Genomic DNA, 19,719 nt, shown 5'->3' with positions numbered 1-19,719 from the left:
TCTGCAAAATGAGGACCATAACAAGAACATGTAGCCACCAACTGTGATATGAGGAGCTCAGCTTATAACAAACATGTTACTTGGCCAGAGACAACTATGAATTTTTCTGAGTGACGTACAAAAGCTTTAGCCAGGAAACTTCTTTTCCTCCCCAACATCTATCCCCCCGTACATTTGCTATGTACCTTTCAGGTTCCCAACAGATCAGACAAAATACTTATACAATAGCCCTAGTTCAAGCTCAGATCAATGTTTGAGAGCTTAATTCTACAGGCAAAATACTGTTACTTTAACATAAAATTTTATGGTGGAAGAATTTATGTCAAGAATTAAGCTCTAAATAGCTGCAAACTAAACAAATCAGTGTTTTTCCTCCCATCCTGAGGAATGACCACAGCTCAAAACTTCAGCGTGTTAAAAGCCATCAAGACCCTACAAAAAGCAGAGAGTTAAAGACTGGATTACTTAGTTGCCATTCCTGCAAACACATATTGCAAATAGTCCTAATGGCTTCCAAGTAGTTGTTCACAGGATAAAGGTGCTCAGATACACGGACAGTTATAGGGTTAGAAATGTAAGGTTCCAGAAGTCCAAATACAAACAAAATTGTTTCCCTCAAATGTGATTGCAATCATGAGATTTAAAATTGCGAGAACACTATTGTTTACAACTTGCTGAAATTGAAGTTAATTTTAGAATTCAGAGCAGATATCTATCAACCTTAATCTTACACAAATTCAGTTTCTTTCCACCACATTTTCATATGAAGAGTTTGGAGCAGGTACAACTCCAAAATATCCCCATGTACATTCTTGATTTTATGAAGGTTATGTTCATTCAGTATGCATAGTACTGAATAATAATACTGAATAATACTAGCTGTTCTTGTCTAGCTAGTATCATGAGCATAACCTACTGAACAAGAAGCCAAAGGTCAGGATATTTCCTATTAAACAGGTACCTTCATCAGGAAATATGTTTGGAAGCCTGTTTTGTACTACACTGCTACATTGTCTAATGCACCTTCTCATGAGGAAACCGCATAATTGTCTCCAAGTTTTACATAAATTTCCCTTCTGCTACGCAGGTGTTTTATTAGGATGATGGGACTCTCAGTAGTGGAAAAAGCTAGAAGAACAAAATTAACAATTTTTATAGCTAAAATATCCCAATCCCTATGCGATCAAGAATGCTTGTCTTTATACTTCTCACTGACCTTCAGCCTGCTTAACACTGCACACGTAATCTCAGTACGTGATTTCGTTGTTGCTGTAAAATGACACACACATAAGAATCAAAGCTTCACGTTTCTATCGTAACAGGCATCGTGCTGCTAATTGAGTTTCATTATATATTTGGTTTTAATTTTCTGCTTAGCAAGGATCGATTTTTTTCTCATCTAGATGTAATATTACCGTACATAAGCTTCTCTCTTTCTCCATATAATGATATGCTCTTCCATGTACAAAGTGGATTTTTTTTTTCCTTATTTTGATTCAAATTCCACCCTTATCTAGAAAAACATGACCTAGTTTAACAGTGGCCACCGTATGGTTCTTAACTCCAAGTAGCCCTGAAGGCACTTTGAGTGCAAATCCTGCACTGAAGTGACACAACATGGCCAAAAGCTGGACAGCTTGGCAATATGAATCCCTTGCGACAAGGAAGTGTGAGCCAGAGGTGCCCAAGGCATGTATCATCCCAGTTGCTTTAGGATCTGACTGTATGCTCGACCCACAGCAGAGTTCATGGCCTCTAGAGAGCTACTGCTCTCTCTCCCTTACGAGACACTCTTGGACCTCCTCCCACTCACCGAGTTACTTGGCCCATACATACAGCTCTCGGACATATAAAGATTTTGCCACATACCAAATGGAGGCACAAAGGTTGTCTGTGCCCATTCTAGTGCATTAATTTTGAATACTTCAGGCTTTACACATTTTATGGCTTTACTTATAAGAGAATAGTGAAAGGATATTGGCAGAATATTGCTTCCAAAATGACTGAATTTTTGCTAATCGCAGCAATACTCCCACTTGTGATTTTAAAAACTAACTGGTAAGAAAGTAATAACTATATTGCCACCAAAAATATTTTAAGCTGCATAATAATATTTGACACAATTCCAGATGTTCTTAAGATACCAGTGTTTATGACACACAGCTATTTGGCATTGTGCGTGTGAGAGACAGAATCTCTAATACTTACAGCCAATCATCATCATAGCAACAGCAAAGATCTTCTCCCCATCTGTAGTCGGAGCGATGTTCCCAAATCCCACACTGGTGAGGCTAGTCATTGTAAAATACAATGAGGAGATGTAGACCGAATCTTTGCTTGGTCCGCCTTCCCATTTTCCAAAGCCTGATGTGTTAAAGCGGTAAGGTGTTCCTATTGACATCCCTAGCTGATAGAGCCAGCTCTCAGTTCGGATCGTGTTTGTATCCTCATCGATAACTTCATAGTCTCCTATGCTGTACCAAATGCAGGCCAACCAGTGTGCTGCAAGACCAAACACGCATACCAGCAGAACCAAGACTGCTGCTCCATATTCAATGTAGTGGTCCAACTTCCGAGCTACGCGACCCAGCCGAAGTAGCCTGACAACTTTAAGTGAACTGAAGAGGCTACTGATGCCCTAGAAGAATAAAGCACAGTGACCATTAGAATTTAATATTAAAGCAACAATATTCATTACTGCAGTTTCCAGAGGCACGAGGCAATCCATCACAAATAGATGGCCATCAGATAACGCCTGAAAAGAGAGATTGTGAAACATGAAAATGTTAGTGACGCTTTTCAGGGATGGATATATGCACTCTTGTCTTCATCCACTAACGTTTTGTGGGTTGCTCTCTGAACTCTCCTTTCAGATAGTTTGAATAAGTCTACACATATGTTTGTAAAGGCTTCAAATGGCAGGCTATTTATTGCACGCCCAGTTGTGCAAGTAGACCATCCCTGCGCATCCTGATGCTACTTTCGGCTGACTGAATATAAATGTGGAAGTCACTGACCATTAAACTATACAAATCTAATGTTGAGAGGAACATAACCAGACACCTATTGAATTCACTCCAGCATCTGGAGTCATGAACCTCTTATGGCTATTCCTGAGTTCCTTAGGATCCTGGGTAACGCTTTCCTCTCACGTCTCAGATATAACACAGTTTGCAGTATTTAGCTCAGACATACCAGAAAGATAAATAAGGAAGGTCAAAAAATACTGGAAGTATCTGGTGATTTCTAATTTTTCAGCGTAACAGTGCATTTCCTATGACTTTACTTTCATGTAAGATTCACACACTGATAATCAGTTCTCCAACATTTCTTACATGGACTACACAAAACTTAACTATTTCAAATATCTCATTGTCTAATCCCCACATCATATTCTTTTTATGACAGCTTTGTTATCAATGTAGTATTTCTGTGCTGATACTAATATAGCTCCCATAAAACAGATTAAGCCAGCACATAGGATTTTGTATTGTTAACTTTTAAACAGAATTGCAATCCCATGGACAAGAAGTTAAATTAAAAAAATCAAAGCTATTTGGAGCACTAGAAGATCTGGCTAGCCTTTCATAAAAATCCTTTCTTCTTTTTCCTACTCCCTCTTATCAAGACTGTTTCATACATAGAAGTCTGATTAAAATTTAAGCAGACTGGTTTAATGAGTATTTCTGGAAATGCGTAATTGCATACTTCTGGTCACCAGCTTTTACTGGAAGTTTGTTTATTCCTGCGTAAATACAACTGCTTCAGTATCTCAGGCTGGTTCAATGCACTAGAAGAGATGTTTTATTAAATAATTACATAAAGCATATTGACTCATGTTCCCCAGGACTGCAGCAATGTATTTCTCCTTTATTTCATGACTTTGTCATGATTACATTGACTCATTTTTGGAGACAGATGCAATTTGTTACCTGGGAACACACTGTCAATTTCTATTAAGTATTTGGACAAGATCTAACACAACCAGGGGGAGGGGAATAAAAAGGAAGGGGAAAAAAAAAAGATTAAAAAAGCAGCTTTCCTTTAAATCAGAGATATTTCCAGAGATCTAGAAGAGACCAAGTGATGTATTTTTTTCATGATTACCTATTCCAAACTTTCCAAGTTACTGATGCAAAAATTCTTTCACAAAGTAAAAGTTCATTTCCATTTCCCATTCATTCCATACCCAGCTTTGTTTTGTAAACAACAGAGCAAAGCCTTGATGCCAGTTCAGAGAACATGGCACAGAAGGCAGAAGGCCTTCATTTCCAGGGGAAGGAAAGCAGGTACTTCTGAACATTCAGTATGGAGAGGAAAAGCAAAGAGGAAAACAAACAAAAAAAAAAAACAACATTACAAGATAACCATATTTTAGAACTGGATACGCAAGTCTCTGAGTGACAGCACATATAGTCTCTACATTCTAAATATCTGCATTCTGACATTACAACACAGCCTTCTGGCCTTTTTCCGCAGGACCAATGACCATTTCTGCCTTTCCTCTTTACAAACTTTAACAGAAAAACAATAATGTTTTACATTTTGAGAAGCCTCCAGTAATGGCCTGGCTTTTAGCTTCAGTCTCAAAGCCAAGCTTTTTAATCATGCAGTGCTTACAAGTCTCAGGCAAAGGCAGGAAATTTTTCCATCCCAGCATTCTAAATACCATTTTTATTTTTGCTCAAAAATAGTGGTGCGAAATTTGTTCTTAAAATTAAAACTCATCACTGGGATTAAAAAAAAAAAAAAAAAAAAAGTGCTGTTTGGTTTGTCAGTGAGAGTCCTACCAAAGACAAAAATAATGATGACTCAGGAAGGACTTAAAAGTTTGGAATTCGGTTAATTCTTGGGGTGGGGGGGAAGTCAAGGATTAGGAATACGGCAGGGGGGAAATCACAGAAGGGAAGTTTAAGAAACTGGATATGAAAAATGGGAATATAAAATAAAATATTTGAAATTAGATTTAAGATATTTAAGGCAAACTGCTTTCAGACTACTCTTATCCTAATTTCCCTTATGAAATTCAAAAAAAGACATTTTGTAAAAACATTTAAAATGTGACAGAACTCCATCATTTGGGAAAAAGTGATTCTACCAAATTCTGATCAGAGGTAGAGAGAATTAGGGTTTTTGTATAAAAAGAACTTGCTTATTTACAGAAAATAAATACTTGATTTAGTTGCATTGAAAGGCAACAACATTTAATATTCAAATTAGGCACAATATTTCACCTGACTGCATTGCCAATAAGATTCTAAAAGTTCAGAAAAAGCTTAAAAAAAATTATTTTTATCCTGCATTAACTATTTTTTATTTGATTTCCTCAGAGGAAAGGATTTGTCTGTTTTAAATAGATCAATATCAAGAGGAAGAAATGCCCAGGGAAATAATTATTCATATAAGTTAAAAATTTCTAAGTGACAGAATTTCAAATGGGTATAAACAATGGAAACTTAATAGACTGTTTCATAGATGATACAGTAGAAAAAAATCAGGTCATTCGCCAATACTTTAAAACAGTACTTTTTGTCACTAAATTTAGCGAGTGATATTTTAATACTCGCAGGAATAGATCTGCTGGATTCAAAATTGACAGTTTTAGATTACCACTTTCCAAAATAGAACGGTACATTTAGATTACTGCCCATTTTGATGCTCTTATCAGTGCAGATTATTTGTATGCTTTTATCTTACAGATGGCTCCAAGATGTCACAGAAAAGAGCCTGAACTCAATTTTCTCCTCTTGATGCATGTCCCACCCTCTTAGCTCTGCTACTCCTATAACCTTTGAGAAGCAGATTAAGAGACACCCAGAGTTCCTTCTGCCCGAAGAACATAGATAAATCTTAGTTCATACAGAGCTAGCAATTGCACTACAGGTCCAAAAGAGGCACCCCCAGATGCTCTGCTCTAAAGGATCGCCATAAGGAACTTTGGTGTGGCAGGCAGGGAAAGGACAAGACTAAGTAATATCCCACAAAGTCCTACTTGGGCCTGACTTACGCAGACACGGTTCCACCTATTAGTACTCTATCCAACAGATCCCTTCCCCTAGGGGTATGCGGAAGCTAAGAAACCTGTTATAGGGCCAGGGTAGAAAAATATTTTTACCAGGTTTTGTTACAGAGATAGCTTGTGTGCAGCACTTACTTAAATATGCAGCACTTAGTCAAATATGGCAGAAAATGCTGAATTTCACACAATCTTAGATATCAGATTGTTTGAAGTAACTGAATGACACTAAATAAAGATTCTACTGCTGATACCTGCATATTGTTGTCAACAAATATTTAATAGGCTGGCAGTTTTACTTTCATTGTCAGTGATGGCGGATGCATAAAAATGGAAGAATCTGCAGCGAGCCCCATCCTAAGAAAAGGCCAGGCTCAAAGCCCTGAGAGACAGACGAAATAACTCTGTATTTGCTGATTGAGCAAACTTGAATGTCAGAAATCCTTAAAGTAATAAATACAACTACTCCCCCTTCCTCTCCTCCCATGCAATCTTTGCAGAGTGGAGCTGCACCTCAAACACAACAGAAACACAGATCATCCTCAGTTCTGGAGGAAAGCAGGACCCACGTTTCACATTTAAAGAGAATACTTCAGGAGTTTGTCCATTAAATACTGCCAAAACTAAATTTCCATCTATAATTTGCCGTTCATTAGGCCTACTCACTAGATACTGTGCACATTTAAACAGAATTTCTTTTGTATCTCTTTGTTTTGTGCAAGACGTGCCAGTACACCCCTTGTCTCACACTGGTATCTCAGCCATGTAAGTAAGCGTCTCTCCAAACACACGATCCAGGATATCCGTGTTTTGGCTCTAGCTTTGCATCAGACAGCATAAGATTTGTGCTGCTACTTCCATATCCACAAAAAGAGATAGAGAAGAGACGCTGTGATGAATTACTGTGTGAAGTGTTCAGAAAACATAAGGCCTGCAGCAGAATAATTATTAGTTACTTGTGTCGTTATGGTCCCCAAGAACAGTGACAGTGGACACTACAGTGCTAGCTGCTGTACAAATAAAAAACAGCTGCTGCCAAATTAAATTCAACTCAATTCATTGAATAATAAAATTCCACCTAGAAAAAACAAAATACAAATTGTTTAAAGAACAGCAATAAAAATTAACTGCAGGAAAAAAAAAACCAAACATGAGAAATAATTCATTTTCCCTTCCAAACAAGATGTAGGCTGAACAACTTTAGAAAAGAACTAAAATGCAACTTTCATCCCACCTCCTACAGCTATAGTAACACTACCACTTTAGTAATAGATTCAATCTGCATGACAATATTAACTTTTTAGGCCATTATTTACTTTCCATGTGTACAGAAGGAAAATGCACTTAACCCAAGCATTAAGGGTTTTTTCTAGGCTCAAAGGAAGTGTAATTTACTTCCTACCTACTATCTATTTTAAAGAAGAGAAATACTCAGTATTGACACAAATCTGTTCTAAGTTTCCCAGCACTTTCCCCTCACATGTAACTGCTACAGTTCTGGCTTCGTCTCAATTAAAGCGAGATACAGGAGACTGAAAGCTAACCATTAAAAGAATGAGAACAAAACAGAAAAAAAACATAAATTAATTATTTATCCAAAAAAGGGAGGCAATGAATCAAATTTATCACTACCATAAGTGAGGCAAAAGCCATGGAAAGCACTGCCTTCTTTCTTGACATTTGATTCTGAAGTCAGCTGTGCCGCAGCCTGGCTCTGCCCACCTGCAGTAACACGGCAGCCCTGTCGGGTCATTATTAGGACTTCTCATTTCTGTTATTTGCCTCTTCTGATTTTCTTAATTAGGTCTGAGAACATGACCTTTCCTACAGATTGCCATATTTAGCAGCCAGCAGATGAGATAACATTACGTGCACAGGTCAAAATCAATATCTAAACCCTCTGGTTACTGCTGTGGTTTTCAGCACTGAAGAAAGCAGACCTCTAGACTCACAAAGCTTATTTTACTCAGGCATCTGTGAGCTTGGTTAGAATCGAGGGAGAGACAGCAATAATTCATGTATAAGAGCACAAGGCGTGCGAAGAGATGGAAAGGCTGATATTTCATTTATAAAACTATGCCCATGCTTGCCTTACACACATACATGCACGCTCGGGAAAAACTCTTTTTTTTACTTTGAGAGGAAGAACAAGGATAAAGATAACACATAAATAATCTAAAGAAATCCCACTTTCCACACTAACAAATAAAAATTTACCCCTGAGAGACAGCAATCTGCTTCCCAGTGCTTCCGATTCAAAGAAGCCGTTAGTTTCAGAAGCTTTTTACTTATCTCAAAGAGGCAAAACACCCAAATAAGATTTAGTGTTACTGGCATCTAATACCACTCCATCTTTCCAATTCTAATCCAATCCCTAATATGAAATAGACTATAAAGCAACCATTTAGCTACTCAAATAAATACCCTTTGCTGTCTCATCTGACTTTCTGCCTCAGATCGATACAAGTATGCTGAATGGGGAAAAAGAACAGAGTAACTGATCCCCATCTCTGAAACATGCTTCCCTTTATACGCAGCGTAAGTATCACTGTAGCAGCAGCTTTTTGAAATAATTCAGAATCTAATATATTCAATTAGCTCTCCTTCTTGGACAAAGGCTATCACCATACATTATCACTGAAAATGTAATTCAGCGTTTTAATTCTTTTAGCCTCATACAGATTGAATAGCTTATGTAGACTACTATTCTCTCTTTAACAGTATGATAAATCATGTCATGCTTTTCAAAGCCATGAAGGAGTAGCCCTGAAACCCAATAACACCCTTACTTATCTGTGACTTAGCAAAAAGACTAATCCAAGCATTAGTAGTGCAGAAGAGGAGTTAATTGGCATCTTAACAGCCACAGCAGAACCTACAGAGTAGGTGTTGGGCAGGGACACAGCCTTCTCTGGTATTCTCTTTTGGGAAGGGCTATCCATCAGCAGACAGTGTAGATGTCTAAGCCACCCAGGTGTATGAAGCTGGGGGAGACCAGGGAAGCAAGCAGAATTTAAATTAACTAAAACACCTTAAGCAGGCTGGGTGAGAGGAGCGAATTTAACCCTAAATGCGTTAAATGGCAGAAGAGCTCTGCAGCGCCTATATTCAACACCAACACAATTTGGAAAAGAGAGGACTTGGGGGGAAAAGGCAGCCTGCCCCTTCAGAGGGTAGCATAAAAGAGGCCCTTCATTAGTAGCACGGAGGTTGGGTTTTCAAGGAAGGAAGTTAGAGAAACTTATATTTGATTGAAAAAAAAACAGGGGGGGACACAGGACGGGACAACACCACACTTAGACAAGAAGAGAGACACCCTGAATCAAATCCTCAAGAGACTGTGATCAGTAAGTGCTTCTTTGCCTCCCTGGTTTATATCCTGGCAGTCCGCTTTACCTCAGGAATCTGCTTTACCCCATTTGCATTTCCCCAACTACTCCTTCCACCTATCTGCCTGTTAAGGAGTAATTCCTGCCTGGCACAGCCCCTTGGGGCCATGCCGCAGTACAGAGGCATCTACAAAAGTCAGACAAGCAGCACTCCTCTTCCACGACCACCTTTCCTTTCTTTTGCACTCCCCTTCTTCCAGAGGTCAAGGCCCCCAGGCTCCTTCTGAAGCTCCCAACACCACCCAGGAGCCACACCAACAACGCCCCTAGCCTTGCTCCAAGCGCCTCTGGCAGGTCACAGCCCAGAGCACACACCTCCCTGGGCTTTGCCCCTTTTTTCAGGGGTGTCTCACAAGGGGACACCCAACCAACTAAACCTCCACCACCACCACACCCCTCAACCCAAGGCCCATGCTTCAGCCCTCCCACTGCCCCACCTGGGTACAGTAACCCAATTGCTCGATTCTTCCCCAGGAGCCCCGGTAAGGAGTCACTCAGGCCAGGGGGTCTCACCAATCCCTTCTCATCTACTTTCATCACGTCCAAGAATCACGATTTGCCAACACTTCTTCTATGCCTGGATCATACTCTGTGATGCTTAGCTGCTTTGTTATAAGCATTACATAGAAAGTAGGTTATGACTACTTCAATTTTAATGAGCCTCAGAAAAAGATTCATTCATTACCAGATTTATCAATAGACTCACATGCAAAACACACTATTGCCTAATTAGACAGATCCAAATAAGAGAGGTGAACTACTTTGTTTCAAACAAATTTCATATTATACAGCTGTTTACAGTTTAAGAGAGTTTAAAAATTGTATTTTGCAGTTTGCAAAATTCATCTAACCCAAAAATCTTTCTTTATGGACCCCTGTTTATTCCATAAAACTATAAATATGATAATTTATTCCCTTGCCCCTTATTGCAAGCAAACGGTAAAACAAGCCTAGGGAAGTTGCATGCTTTTCAGTGTAGCTACTTCAGTAATTCCTAGATAGCTAATTTGTATTAGCATGAGAGATTATTCCACTAATAAGATTTAAATTAATCTATTGCAAAAGTACTGCTTCAGAGAGTTGCCAACAATCTGACCAGCAACACATTCATTTTTTCCTCTCTCACAACTCACTGTTTACTTTCCAGCTACACCATGCTCACTTAGCACTAAATAGCTTAATTTACTTCTATTACTTCTGTATTGTGTTTTTTCTGGGACTTTTTTTATGATCATAAATTTTGTCCTTTCAAAACTGTATATCATCTTTGCCTACATGCTAGCTTCTCTCTTATTCATCCACTTAAGTGAACACTAGATCATTTATATTGAATACATCTTTCCTGATGATCTTTTACTATGCATTTATTTCTCTTCTACCTCAACTAATAAGAGTGATATATGGTTCTCAATTTGGCATCAGCCAACAGTTGATCATAGTGTTCCGTTCAAATATAGATAGCAATTACTACTACAAACTCCCTATTTCAGAGATTTATATGGTGGTGACATGACTGGATTCCACTCCTACCATGAGATTTCACAACAACAGTGTCACATGTAATAAGTCAAATTTTTTCCAATATAAATTATATCTTATGGTATTATGGCTGAAAACCACAGTCTAAAATTGCTCAACCTGACACTGCAAAAATATGCTTCAACTTGCCTTTGGAATTCGAAGTCTTAAATTGCATTGTTCTTGGCAAAAATTGTGGAATTTTCTTTAAGCCTGTCTTTTATTAAATCTACTGATTGATGTCTGAACACAAAAAGATAACATTATCCCCCAAAGTAGGTGGTATTTTCTGAAGTGAGGAATAATACTAAGTACTGTAAAGGATTACTGACAAATGTTATTGTGATCATTCAAATTCAAAAGAGACTAATATCACATGTTTTATGGGCTGTGTAAATTTTAGAGCAATATTTTCTTTTCTTACTCAAACTATACTACAGCATGGTGCATTGTCTTAACAGCAGAAAGTCTGAGCCTAGCATTAAGTTGATTCATCAATCAGTGGAATATTTTCTTGTCTTGAAGTTCTATGGAAGGTCAAGAAAGTAATCCATATTTAACTATATAATTAGCTTCCCATATAGAAAAGCCAGGAGAAACATTTATAACTTTTCTTTCATTTGGGCAACAAGGGAAATTTCTCTACAGCTATTCATTCCTTCATTTGTTGAATTCTGTTCACGTCTGAATATGAGATACTGTACTGTCTCTTTGAGCACAGCACTTGAGATCAGAAGCTTCATACATTCTCATATTTAATTCTATGGCCTTGAACAAAGACATTAATGTTTTTTCTTTCCTCTTCCATCCATAGAATGCGGCTATTCATACTTAAGTGCCTCTTGTATTAACTGTAGTTATTAATAGTTGTATTGATTAATAGTTAATGAATTCAAAGTATTTTTGTGGACAAAAATATTCTCAACAGTGCAGAGAGGGAACTGGAATTTAAATTATATTAAAAAATGTGAATTGAAAATATACTAATGTTCCAAACTGCAACAAACCCAAAGAATTTTGAAATTGCCTGAAAAACATAGAAGTCACACTCAATTTTGTTTCAAGAAAATATTTTCCATTATATCTTATAATGCAATAATGAAGTAAATTGCAAAACAAAAAGTTACTTCAAAATAGAAAAAAAATCAGTATCAGAATTTTTAAAAATTATTATCTGCTTGTCAAAAATATTGATCAACTCTAGTTTCATACATTATAATTAATCTTATATTAGTGGATCACTTTAAAGATGACAAAAATGATTGCACTATTAATCTATGAAGAGTTAAGCGATGGGACAGTCCCAACATTTCCCAGAGCCAAAAGGGCCTCAAGACCCTATATACACAGCTTTTTAATTCTTCAGCTCCAGGTCCTGTGTCCCTTGCAAATCAGTTAATCTCCATCACAGTAATTACGGCATTCTTAAAACCAAATTGACTTGTCAAGTTAGCTCCTGCACAGCATCCTCAGTGTCTTCAGTGATGTTTCTTTTAATAATGACAGCAGGCAGAACAAACAGTGAGCTTCCACCTGCCCCAGTCCCCCTTCACTACAGGGACTGCAACAAAGCCAGGATTCTATTTCCTCCTGTTTAAAATTGTATATGGAAAACATCGAAACAGAAAAATAGCAATTCATATTCTTCATGTCATTTTATCACCCCTGTTGACACTGGGCATCATTTAATCTCTGGCAATTTTTTTAAGAGTATTCACATTCGGACTAAAAAAAAAAAAAAAAAAAAAATCCCTGCAGCAGCCATGGCCACCTACTAACTCCAGTTTCATGGCTCCAAGGGAATTCCCTTTAGCAAAATCAAAGTGACACACAGATAACAATCCAGTCTGGCCACTTATGACTTGAGCAGCGCAGCTTCACAGCTGACTTAATCCAGCTGTGAAGTAATATCGTGTGTAATCCAGGGTGAGAGACAGGTAAAATTTAAACCAGCAAGTTTGAAAGAAAGGGAGTTGACCCACAAGAGAATGCTCTACACAACAGAAAAGAAGGTATGAGGCAAAGCCTTTCTGCTTTCAAGACACCTTGAATGTGGCTCTTTTTTTTCTTCTTCTTCTAATAAAAGGTTATCTTTCTCTCTACAGGCAGTTCATGAAACAGTGATCAGCATATACTGTCCTAAATCCCCACCTGATGTGTACTGTTATTCTGCTCCCATTGCCAGCAAAACCCCTCAGGTCCTGTAAACCAGTCTATGAGCCCTTAATAGAAATACAGCAATTTACACCAGTGGAAACTCTGCTCTAATGACCCTACAATGATTTATACCAGCTAAATGTCAGAACCCACTAGTGGAAATAGAAACAAACAATCCTGAAAGGACAGCATCAAGAAAAATGTTCTTTTCCTTGGGCATGATAGCTAGAGTAACTAAAACTAACACTGTTATACTGATTAAGGAGACTGTTAAAGAGCCATAGGAAAACTGAAGTACCAATCAGCTCCTCATTGTTACAAGGCAACCCTGAGATGGAGAACCTGGAGAAATTCAAACTCACACAGCATGAATTTCTCTGCAGAATTGCTACCACGAGTCTGAGAGCGCCTGTGCTCAGCTCAAGGGTTGTCACAGCCGCTGGTATAGGCATTTTCCTCAGGGATGTTCTGTAGGTCACATCACCAGTCTACAGTTATGAAATGTTCCTCCAGCAAAATCATCAGCAGGTTGTTACTATCTGTGGCGGGTGAGAAAAGCTTCCTTCCTTTTTTTTTTTTGTCTCTTGCCTTTTTTTTTTTTAATTTTATTTTTAAAAATTTTTTTTTTTTAAATCTTTCAGGCTAAATCTCAGAAACTGACGTATGGCCACTCCTTCCATTGCTTTAGCAGTGCCACAGCAAAGTAATACATGAAAGCCCTGCACGGTAATCTGCAGCCTCTTTATGACAAACAAATATTTAAGGACAGCTCTCACAAGGCTTTTTTGCTTGATCTCATTTGTGTTATTTCAGTCTGCAGCTTTATATAAAATGAAAACCTCTCTAGGGAATTAAATATCAAATAACATTATGTTTTTTCCACCGCATCCAATAGTTTGCTTACTTGTCCTCAAGTCATTGACCAAAATACATTACATACTTTTAAAAACCTGTGTAGTGTATTTTTACAGAAGTAATGCGTTTTTATGTTTTTACCCAGATATTTCAGTTGGCATAATTTTCTTTTAATAGCTAGGTTGTCCTTTATAACATGAGCATATTTTAAAGGAGCTCATAAAAATTAAATTTTACAGGCTAAAAATTAAATAAAAAGCACTGATGAGATGTGCATGTATGTTACAGGTTTAGTATGTGTCACAGATAAATACCGACACATAATTAGTTGATGGTACAGATTTTATAACACGTAATTAAAAAGTGGGCTGCTGGAATCCTCTTTAAGATTTTATTAACAATTCATTAACTCTCTGAACTATTTAGGCATGGAACCTTAATATAGTTAGTTTAGGAATATTTTCTTGGCAGCCCGATCCAGTAGGGGAACAAGCAGTTAAAACAGGGTAGTACCGTGGTTTTAAGTGTCTGAATGTTAGTTCTTTTGCTGGCTTGTGACCTGGTCCCAAAGAAATGAGCAAGAATTAAGGAGTCGTCTGGATTTCCAGTTTCTCCCTATCCTTTCTTCTAATTATGGAATTACCAAATGAGCATCAAAACAGCATCTTCAGTTGCTTCACCTTCCTCTAAACCAACTGTTGCCAAATAATGCTGCGTACATCACCAGATACCCAACACGGTACTTTCTGCTGGTCTAAGAGGATTTAGTGAGTCACTGCCTGCCTCCGCTACCTGCTATATTGTCTTAGAAGCAGCTGAGAAAAGTGTATTATACTTTCCAATTGTTCATGTGAAGAATTGCCATTAGCGGACATACCCTGTTCAGTCAACAGTGAAAGCAAGAGAACCCTGCCCCAAAAAAATACCTTGACACACCAGTTCAAGCTATTCATGGTAAGTCAGATGAAGCAGTTTTCCTCAGTGCTGTACAGAGGTTCTGCTGTCTGCTTCTGAACTCTGACGATGTAGAATGAAGGAAAATAAACATGGATTTCTGACACCAAAAAGCTCAGCCTCTCCCAGTGCAGTTAAAGATGGCCCAGTATGGCTAGGACTCATAAGCAAACTTCTACATGGGCTGAGGGCAGCTACTAGTGACATATATACACTAATTCACTATATTTAAAAGCATGCATTTCTTTCTTCTCTCCCTCCCCCTCCCCCCACCCATTAAGTAATAATTAAAGGGTGGAAGTGGAAATAGTATACTGACCTCATCGACATTCTCAAATGCGTTGATGACATCATATGGCAAGCATGAGAGCAGATCGATCACAAACCAGGTCTTCAAGTAATTCATGCGAATCAGCTTTGGGTCAGAGATCACTTCTCCTGCTGGCCCCACAAAGGTGGTATGGAAATTAAGCACAATGTCTACCAAAAAAATGACGTCTACAATGCTGTCGACTACTAGCCACGCCACATTGTTCTGTTTGGTTTTGAAGGAGACATTGTAAGGGACCAGAATAGCAGTGTAGAAGGTTAAAATCAAGATGATCCAGTCCCAGGTAGTCTTGAAAACACAATAATGCAAAATTATATGCGGCGGAGTCTTTGGTGCCTCTTGTTTGTACTGCGGGAGAATTTCAGAGCCCAGCTGCAGTACCTGTAGTCACAGAGATTTCAGGAGAAAAAGAAAACATGCTTAATTTTTTAATGTTATTAACTGTAGATTCTCAAGCTCAGTACAACAGTTGATAAAAATGCATGTCCATTAACTCCTTTTATCTCCACCAAATGGTAAGCAAGTCAGGATAAGTATTCTGTTAAACAAATCAGCATCAACCTAAAAACAGTTGTTCTTTCTTTTAGTGCCATTAATTATTTTTTGACACTAAGCCTAATGTACTGGGGCTCCAAGACATATAGAGAAGAGACAGCTCCTTCAGCAGTCTAAATAGATGAGACAGATAAATGATGGGCAGGAAGGCAGTTGCAAATAGAAATCAATGGCAAAACCAGGAACAATACCGCAACTTCCGAGTTCCAGTCCAGCACCAGGACCACTGGACCACATTGCTTCTCAACATTGTCTGTTTAAGTCTTCACTGTACTGTATCTGAAATAGTCTTATACTACAATGTCATGAATGCACAGGTCTTTGTTCCTCTTCTCTAGGCTATGCAGGACCAAAGCCCATGGATAACTATCGTTAGCCTCAATAAACTCATTTTGAACTTTAACTTTTCACTGAGAGAAGATCAGTGTCTTCACTATCTGATGGTGTACAGTCAAGTTACAATGCAGTTAGGTCTGAATTCAAAAAAGCGCTGTAGCAAAAGATGATCTGTCAGCATGTGTTTTAAACCCTGGGCCTCAAGCTAAGCACATGCTCCAAGTGTTCTGCATAACTGCAATCTCGATCAATACTGCCTATTTTAAGTCTACCATCTTTCCAGTTCTGCCCACTAGTGCAAAAAGAGTATGATCAGGTCTTTAAATTTGGGGAACTACAGTTTCTTTTACAAGAATGCATTTGCTTACATCTATGGATATACATGAGGGTGAAACCAACATGAAGGACCTGTCTCCAAATAAAGACAAGTTAAATTTTAAAATGAAATTTACCCTGGATGAGTTATGGGTGAAAACTAAAAGGAAGATGGAGGTTTGCTCAAGTGAGATGTGTCTGCTAATGCCAAACTCATAGAACCTGTGAAAACTATTTAGGAGCATGGTTCCTTTTTCACATTTATTTACATCACAGTTCAGAGCAACAGGGAGCAGAGAAGGAAATTAAATGGCCACCTTCTCAGGGAAAAGATCAGACAACATACCTATAATAGGAGGATGTCTTCTTTTCATGCTCCTTATCTCAGCTTTTTTAACATCAATTATTTGGACACGGATTTTTATCTGCAGGCTTTTCTGAGTGTTTTTTATTATTCTTTTTTTTTGTGAACTGGTGGGGTTTTTTTCCAACCGATTAAGCCAAAAGGGACAAAAGAAAAAAATCAGCTACAAGAGTCATACTTGGACGAAACAGCCTCAGATCAAGTTCCCTGCTGCTTTGAACCTCACATAATCACTTACTCTTGTGCACAACAGGGGTCAGACACCGTCATACCCCAGTCCCTTGCACATGTGTAAATGACAATAGAAACTGCAAGCCTGCTGACTTTGAGCCCAGTATGTTCTCCAGAAGAGACGTAGCATGGCCTGCTCAGAAAAACCTGCAGCACAGAGGCATCAACAGTTTGAAAAAAATAAGAGGACTTAGCATTTTTGTTTCTCTGAGTTTCTAGAATGACAGCAAAGAGGGAAAAGGAACAGTTTCCCCTAGGTAGAACGCTTGCAGACTAAACTAGGACTCATAACATGTCCACTGCACTATTAAGTACTCTGCCACTTCCGACCTTGATTCATGCAGGTTCTCCATACCACCAAAAAAAAAAAAAAAAGAAAAAAAAAAAAAAAGAGTTGCCTTGTGGTGAGAGGAGCTGGAAGCAGCACAAGACAGAAGCAGTCTCTTCTCTGCAGGAGGCACTGGCCAGCCAACGCAGTCCCCAGAAGTCACTGGTAGTGACTGGAAGAGGCACAGGTTGTGTACTAAGTTAGTATGTGTACTCAGAGCATCGTTCCCTTCAGGGCTTGTTTGCAGTCCCAGCGACAAATGTTAGGATGTCTTTTCTCAACAAAAGTTCTAGCCCAAGATCAATATTGCAAATACCTCCTGCCCTCCTTTTTGAACATCACAGCTGTACCTGAATCAGTTGGAAAGCACTGAGCTACTACTGGCTTTTATGAGGATTTGCATGAGTAGCAGACCTAACATAAGATCCTAAGCCTGAAATATGCTTCACTGGGCAAGGAGCATCCTCTGCAATATTCACTCACTGGAATAACTGATCAACAAAACCAAGCACTTTCTATCACATAGCAACATTTTTCAGTCAGTTAACTGGATTTCAGTTCTAACGATGAGATCTTACCAGTGTGGGGAGACTGTATCACCCCTTAAATGCATGCTGAAAACATAATTGCTTCTTTTGCAATTACAGGTCCCCTACAGCTTATTTTTTTTAGCCTCTGATATTATATGAAAAAGTCAAACATTTTGGTAATCATTCTTATCAGCACAGGAACCGAAACATGAAACACTGAAAAACTAGTTTTGTTAGTTCTGTCAGATTGATTCTTATATACACATACATAAGTTCTAGGCTGAAAATTGTGTAATGCACTCCATTTTGCCCACCACTGGTCAATTTGTACTCCAAGAACTTGTGGAAATTTTCCATCATCGAAACTGAATTTACTGGAAAATGTACTAATGTATTCCCATATACCTGAACAAAGGCAAGAACAATCTCTGTTTGGCAACACAGAAGGGGCTAAACTATGGTATCTGTTATTTTGCTGTAAATAAAAAAAAATTACAGTAAAGCCAGTGGAACTGCAGGGATGTAAAACTGAACTGAATGCAGAGAAAAACAGACTTCTGGTTTCAACTTGTTAAGAAAATAAACAACTTTGCTGCTTCAGTGTTTTAAAATGTCATCACCAAATACAAAGCACTCTCCTCTAGCTTGTTTGAGATTCAAAGGGCTACAGCACAGGAAAATAACAGGATTGATGTCTGTTTTCCTTTTTATTTAGAAGTAAATGTACTCTAAACTATCTGAAAGGCTAGGAACCTTATTAATAAGTCTTTTGAACTTCCACTACCACCTGGAGTCTCCGGTTAAGCTCTACCAATGGCTATTTAAAGTGACCAGGGACAATGGCTTTAGCTGGTCTCCAGTGGAAGGACGTGCACCAGCGGTGTGGGTGTGAATCTCAAAAGGAGGGGCAGGGACAGGGCAGGAGATGGGCATCAAGGAATGACGTAGGGATATCAATCACTTGCAAGGTGAGGAAAGCCACGTGCAGCAAGCCTGGGGTGTCTCCAGTCTTTTGTTTGGGTGGGTTGGGGGGGGGGGGGGGAGTGACAAGTTCTAGCCCTGGCTCCTTCTCACTACATCACTAACGTGCACCTTGTAAAACTGCTCCATCTTGCTGGCATTGCTAGAGAGATGAACCCTCATTTCACAGCTTGAGATGGAAGAAGGGCACTGTCCCAGCTCACGCTACCTCTCCCAGGAAAGGCAGCTTGCTTTACAGATTGGCAAAGGTCTTGCAGCCCCCAGGACTGCCAGCCAAGAGCTTTGTAAGGCACCAAATTCTTCTTTTCATTGAAGGAAGAGAAAAATCCCTGTAAGGACGCTTAATTATCTCAGAGAACAAGGATATGCTTTTAGCATTAAGTACAACAAAAGCACTCAGTGCTGTACAGAAATAATGGAAGGAGGTGGCCAGAGCTTAGTGCTAAAGCTCTAGGTTTTGTCAGGTTGCTGCACTGGAAGTTAGGAGAGCTCTTTTCTCCACTTTTCACACCAAGGGCCATACACAGTCCACCCCTGCGTCATCTAGAGATTAAGAGCTATAAGCCCCACTGTCTCTGCACCATATAGCAAAGCCAGGTAGATGCAAAGAGAAGTACCTTCTGCCCTATTCCAAGGTGGTCTTGCTGCATTCCAGCCTCTAGGGAGAGTAGTGCCAACCTGAAACACAATATTTGCTGAAGCAATCAGACGTGGTTACCCACCCATATGAACTAACTAGATTCAAACTGCTTGTAAAGGTACTTCTCCTGGAGAGGAAAAAAAAAACCTCAAGAGATGAATATAAAAGTAATCATGAAGAAAATGTACACAACTGTATAAACCGATATGCTGAGCTTCC

At 38.8% G+C, this 19,719-nt stretch overlaps 1 protein-coding gene across 2 annotated transcripts in view; it reads right to left on the bottom strand.

Moving 5' to 3' along the window:
* The window catches only part of KCNH1 (potassium voltage-gated channel subfamily H member 1), a 191,255-nt gene that overhangs the window by 135,130 nt on the left and 36,406 nt on the right, over nucleotides 1–19,719 (bottom strand). For both annotated transcript variants that reach the window (XR_015708723.1, XM_087776469.1), the window contains exons 6-7: nucleotides 15,209–15,601; nucleotides 2,209–2,638 (exon numbers count right to left, since the gene is read on the bottom strand). Coding sequence is in view for 1 of the 2 variants with exons in the window: in XM_087776469.1 (XP_087632595.1) it covers nucleotides 2,209–2,638; nucleotides 15,209–15,601 (823 nt within the window). In the remaining variant the exon portion in view is untranslated. The remainder of the gene's footprint in view (nucleotides 1–2,208; nucleotides 2,639–15,208; nucleotides 15,602–19,719) is intronic.

Source organism: Nipponia nippon, unplaced genomic scaffold (assembly GCF_047370975.1).
Source record: "Nipponia nippon isolate SJK-2023a ecotype South Korea unplaced genomic scaffold, ASM4737097v1 scaffold_4, whole genome shotgun sequence".
In the NCBI taxonomy this organism is placed as follows: domain Eukaryota; kingdom Metazoa; phylum Chordata; class Aves; order Pelecaniformes; family Threskiornithidae; genus Nipponia; species Nipponia nippon.
This window is presented reverse-complemented; position numbering and strand designations above follow the sequence as displayed.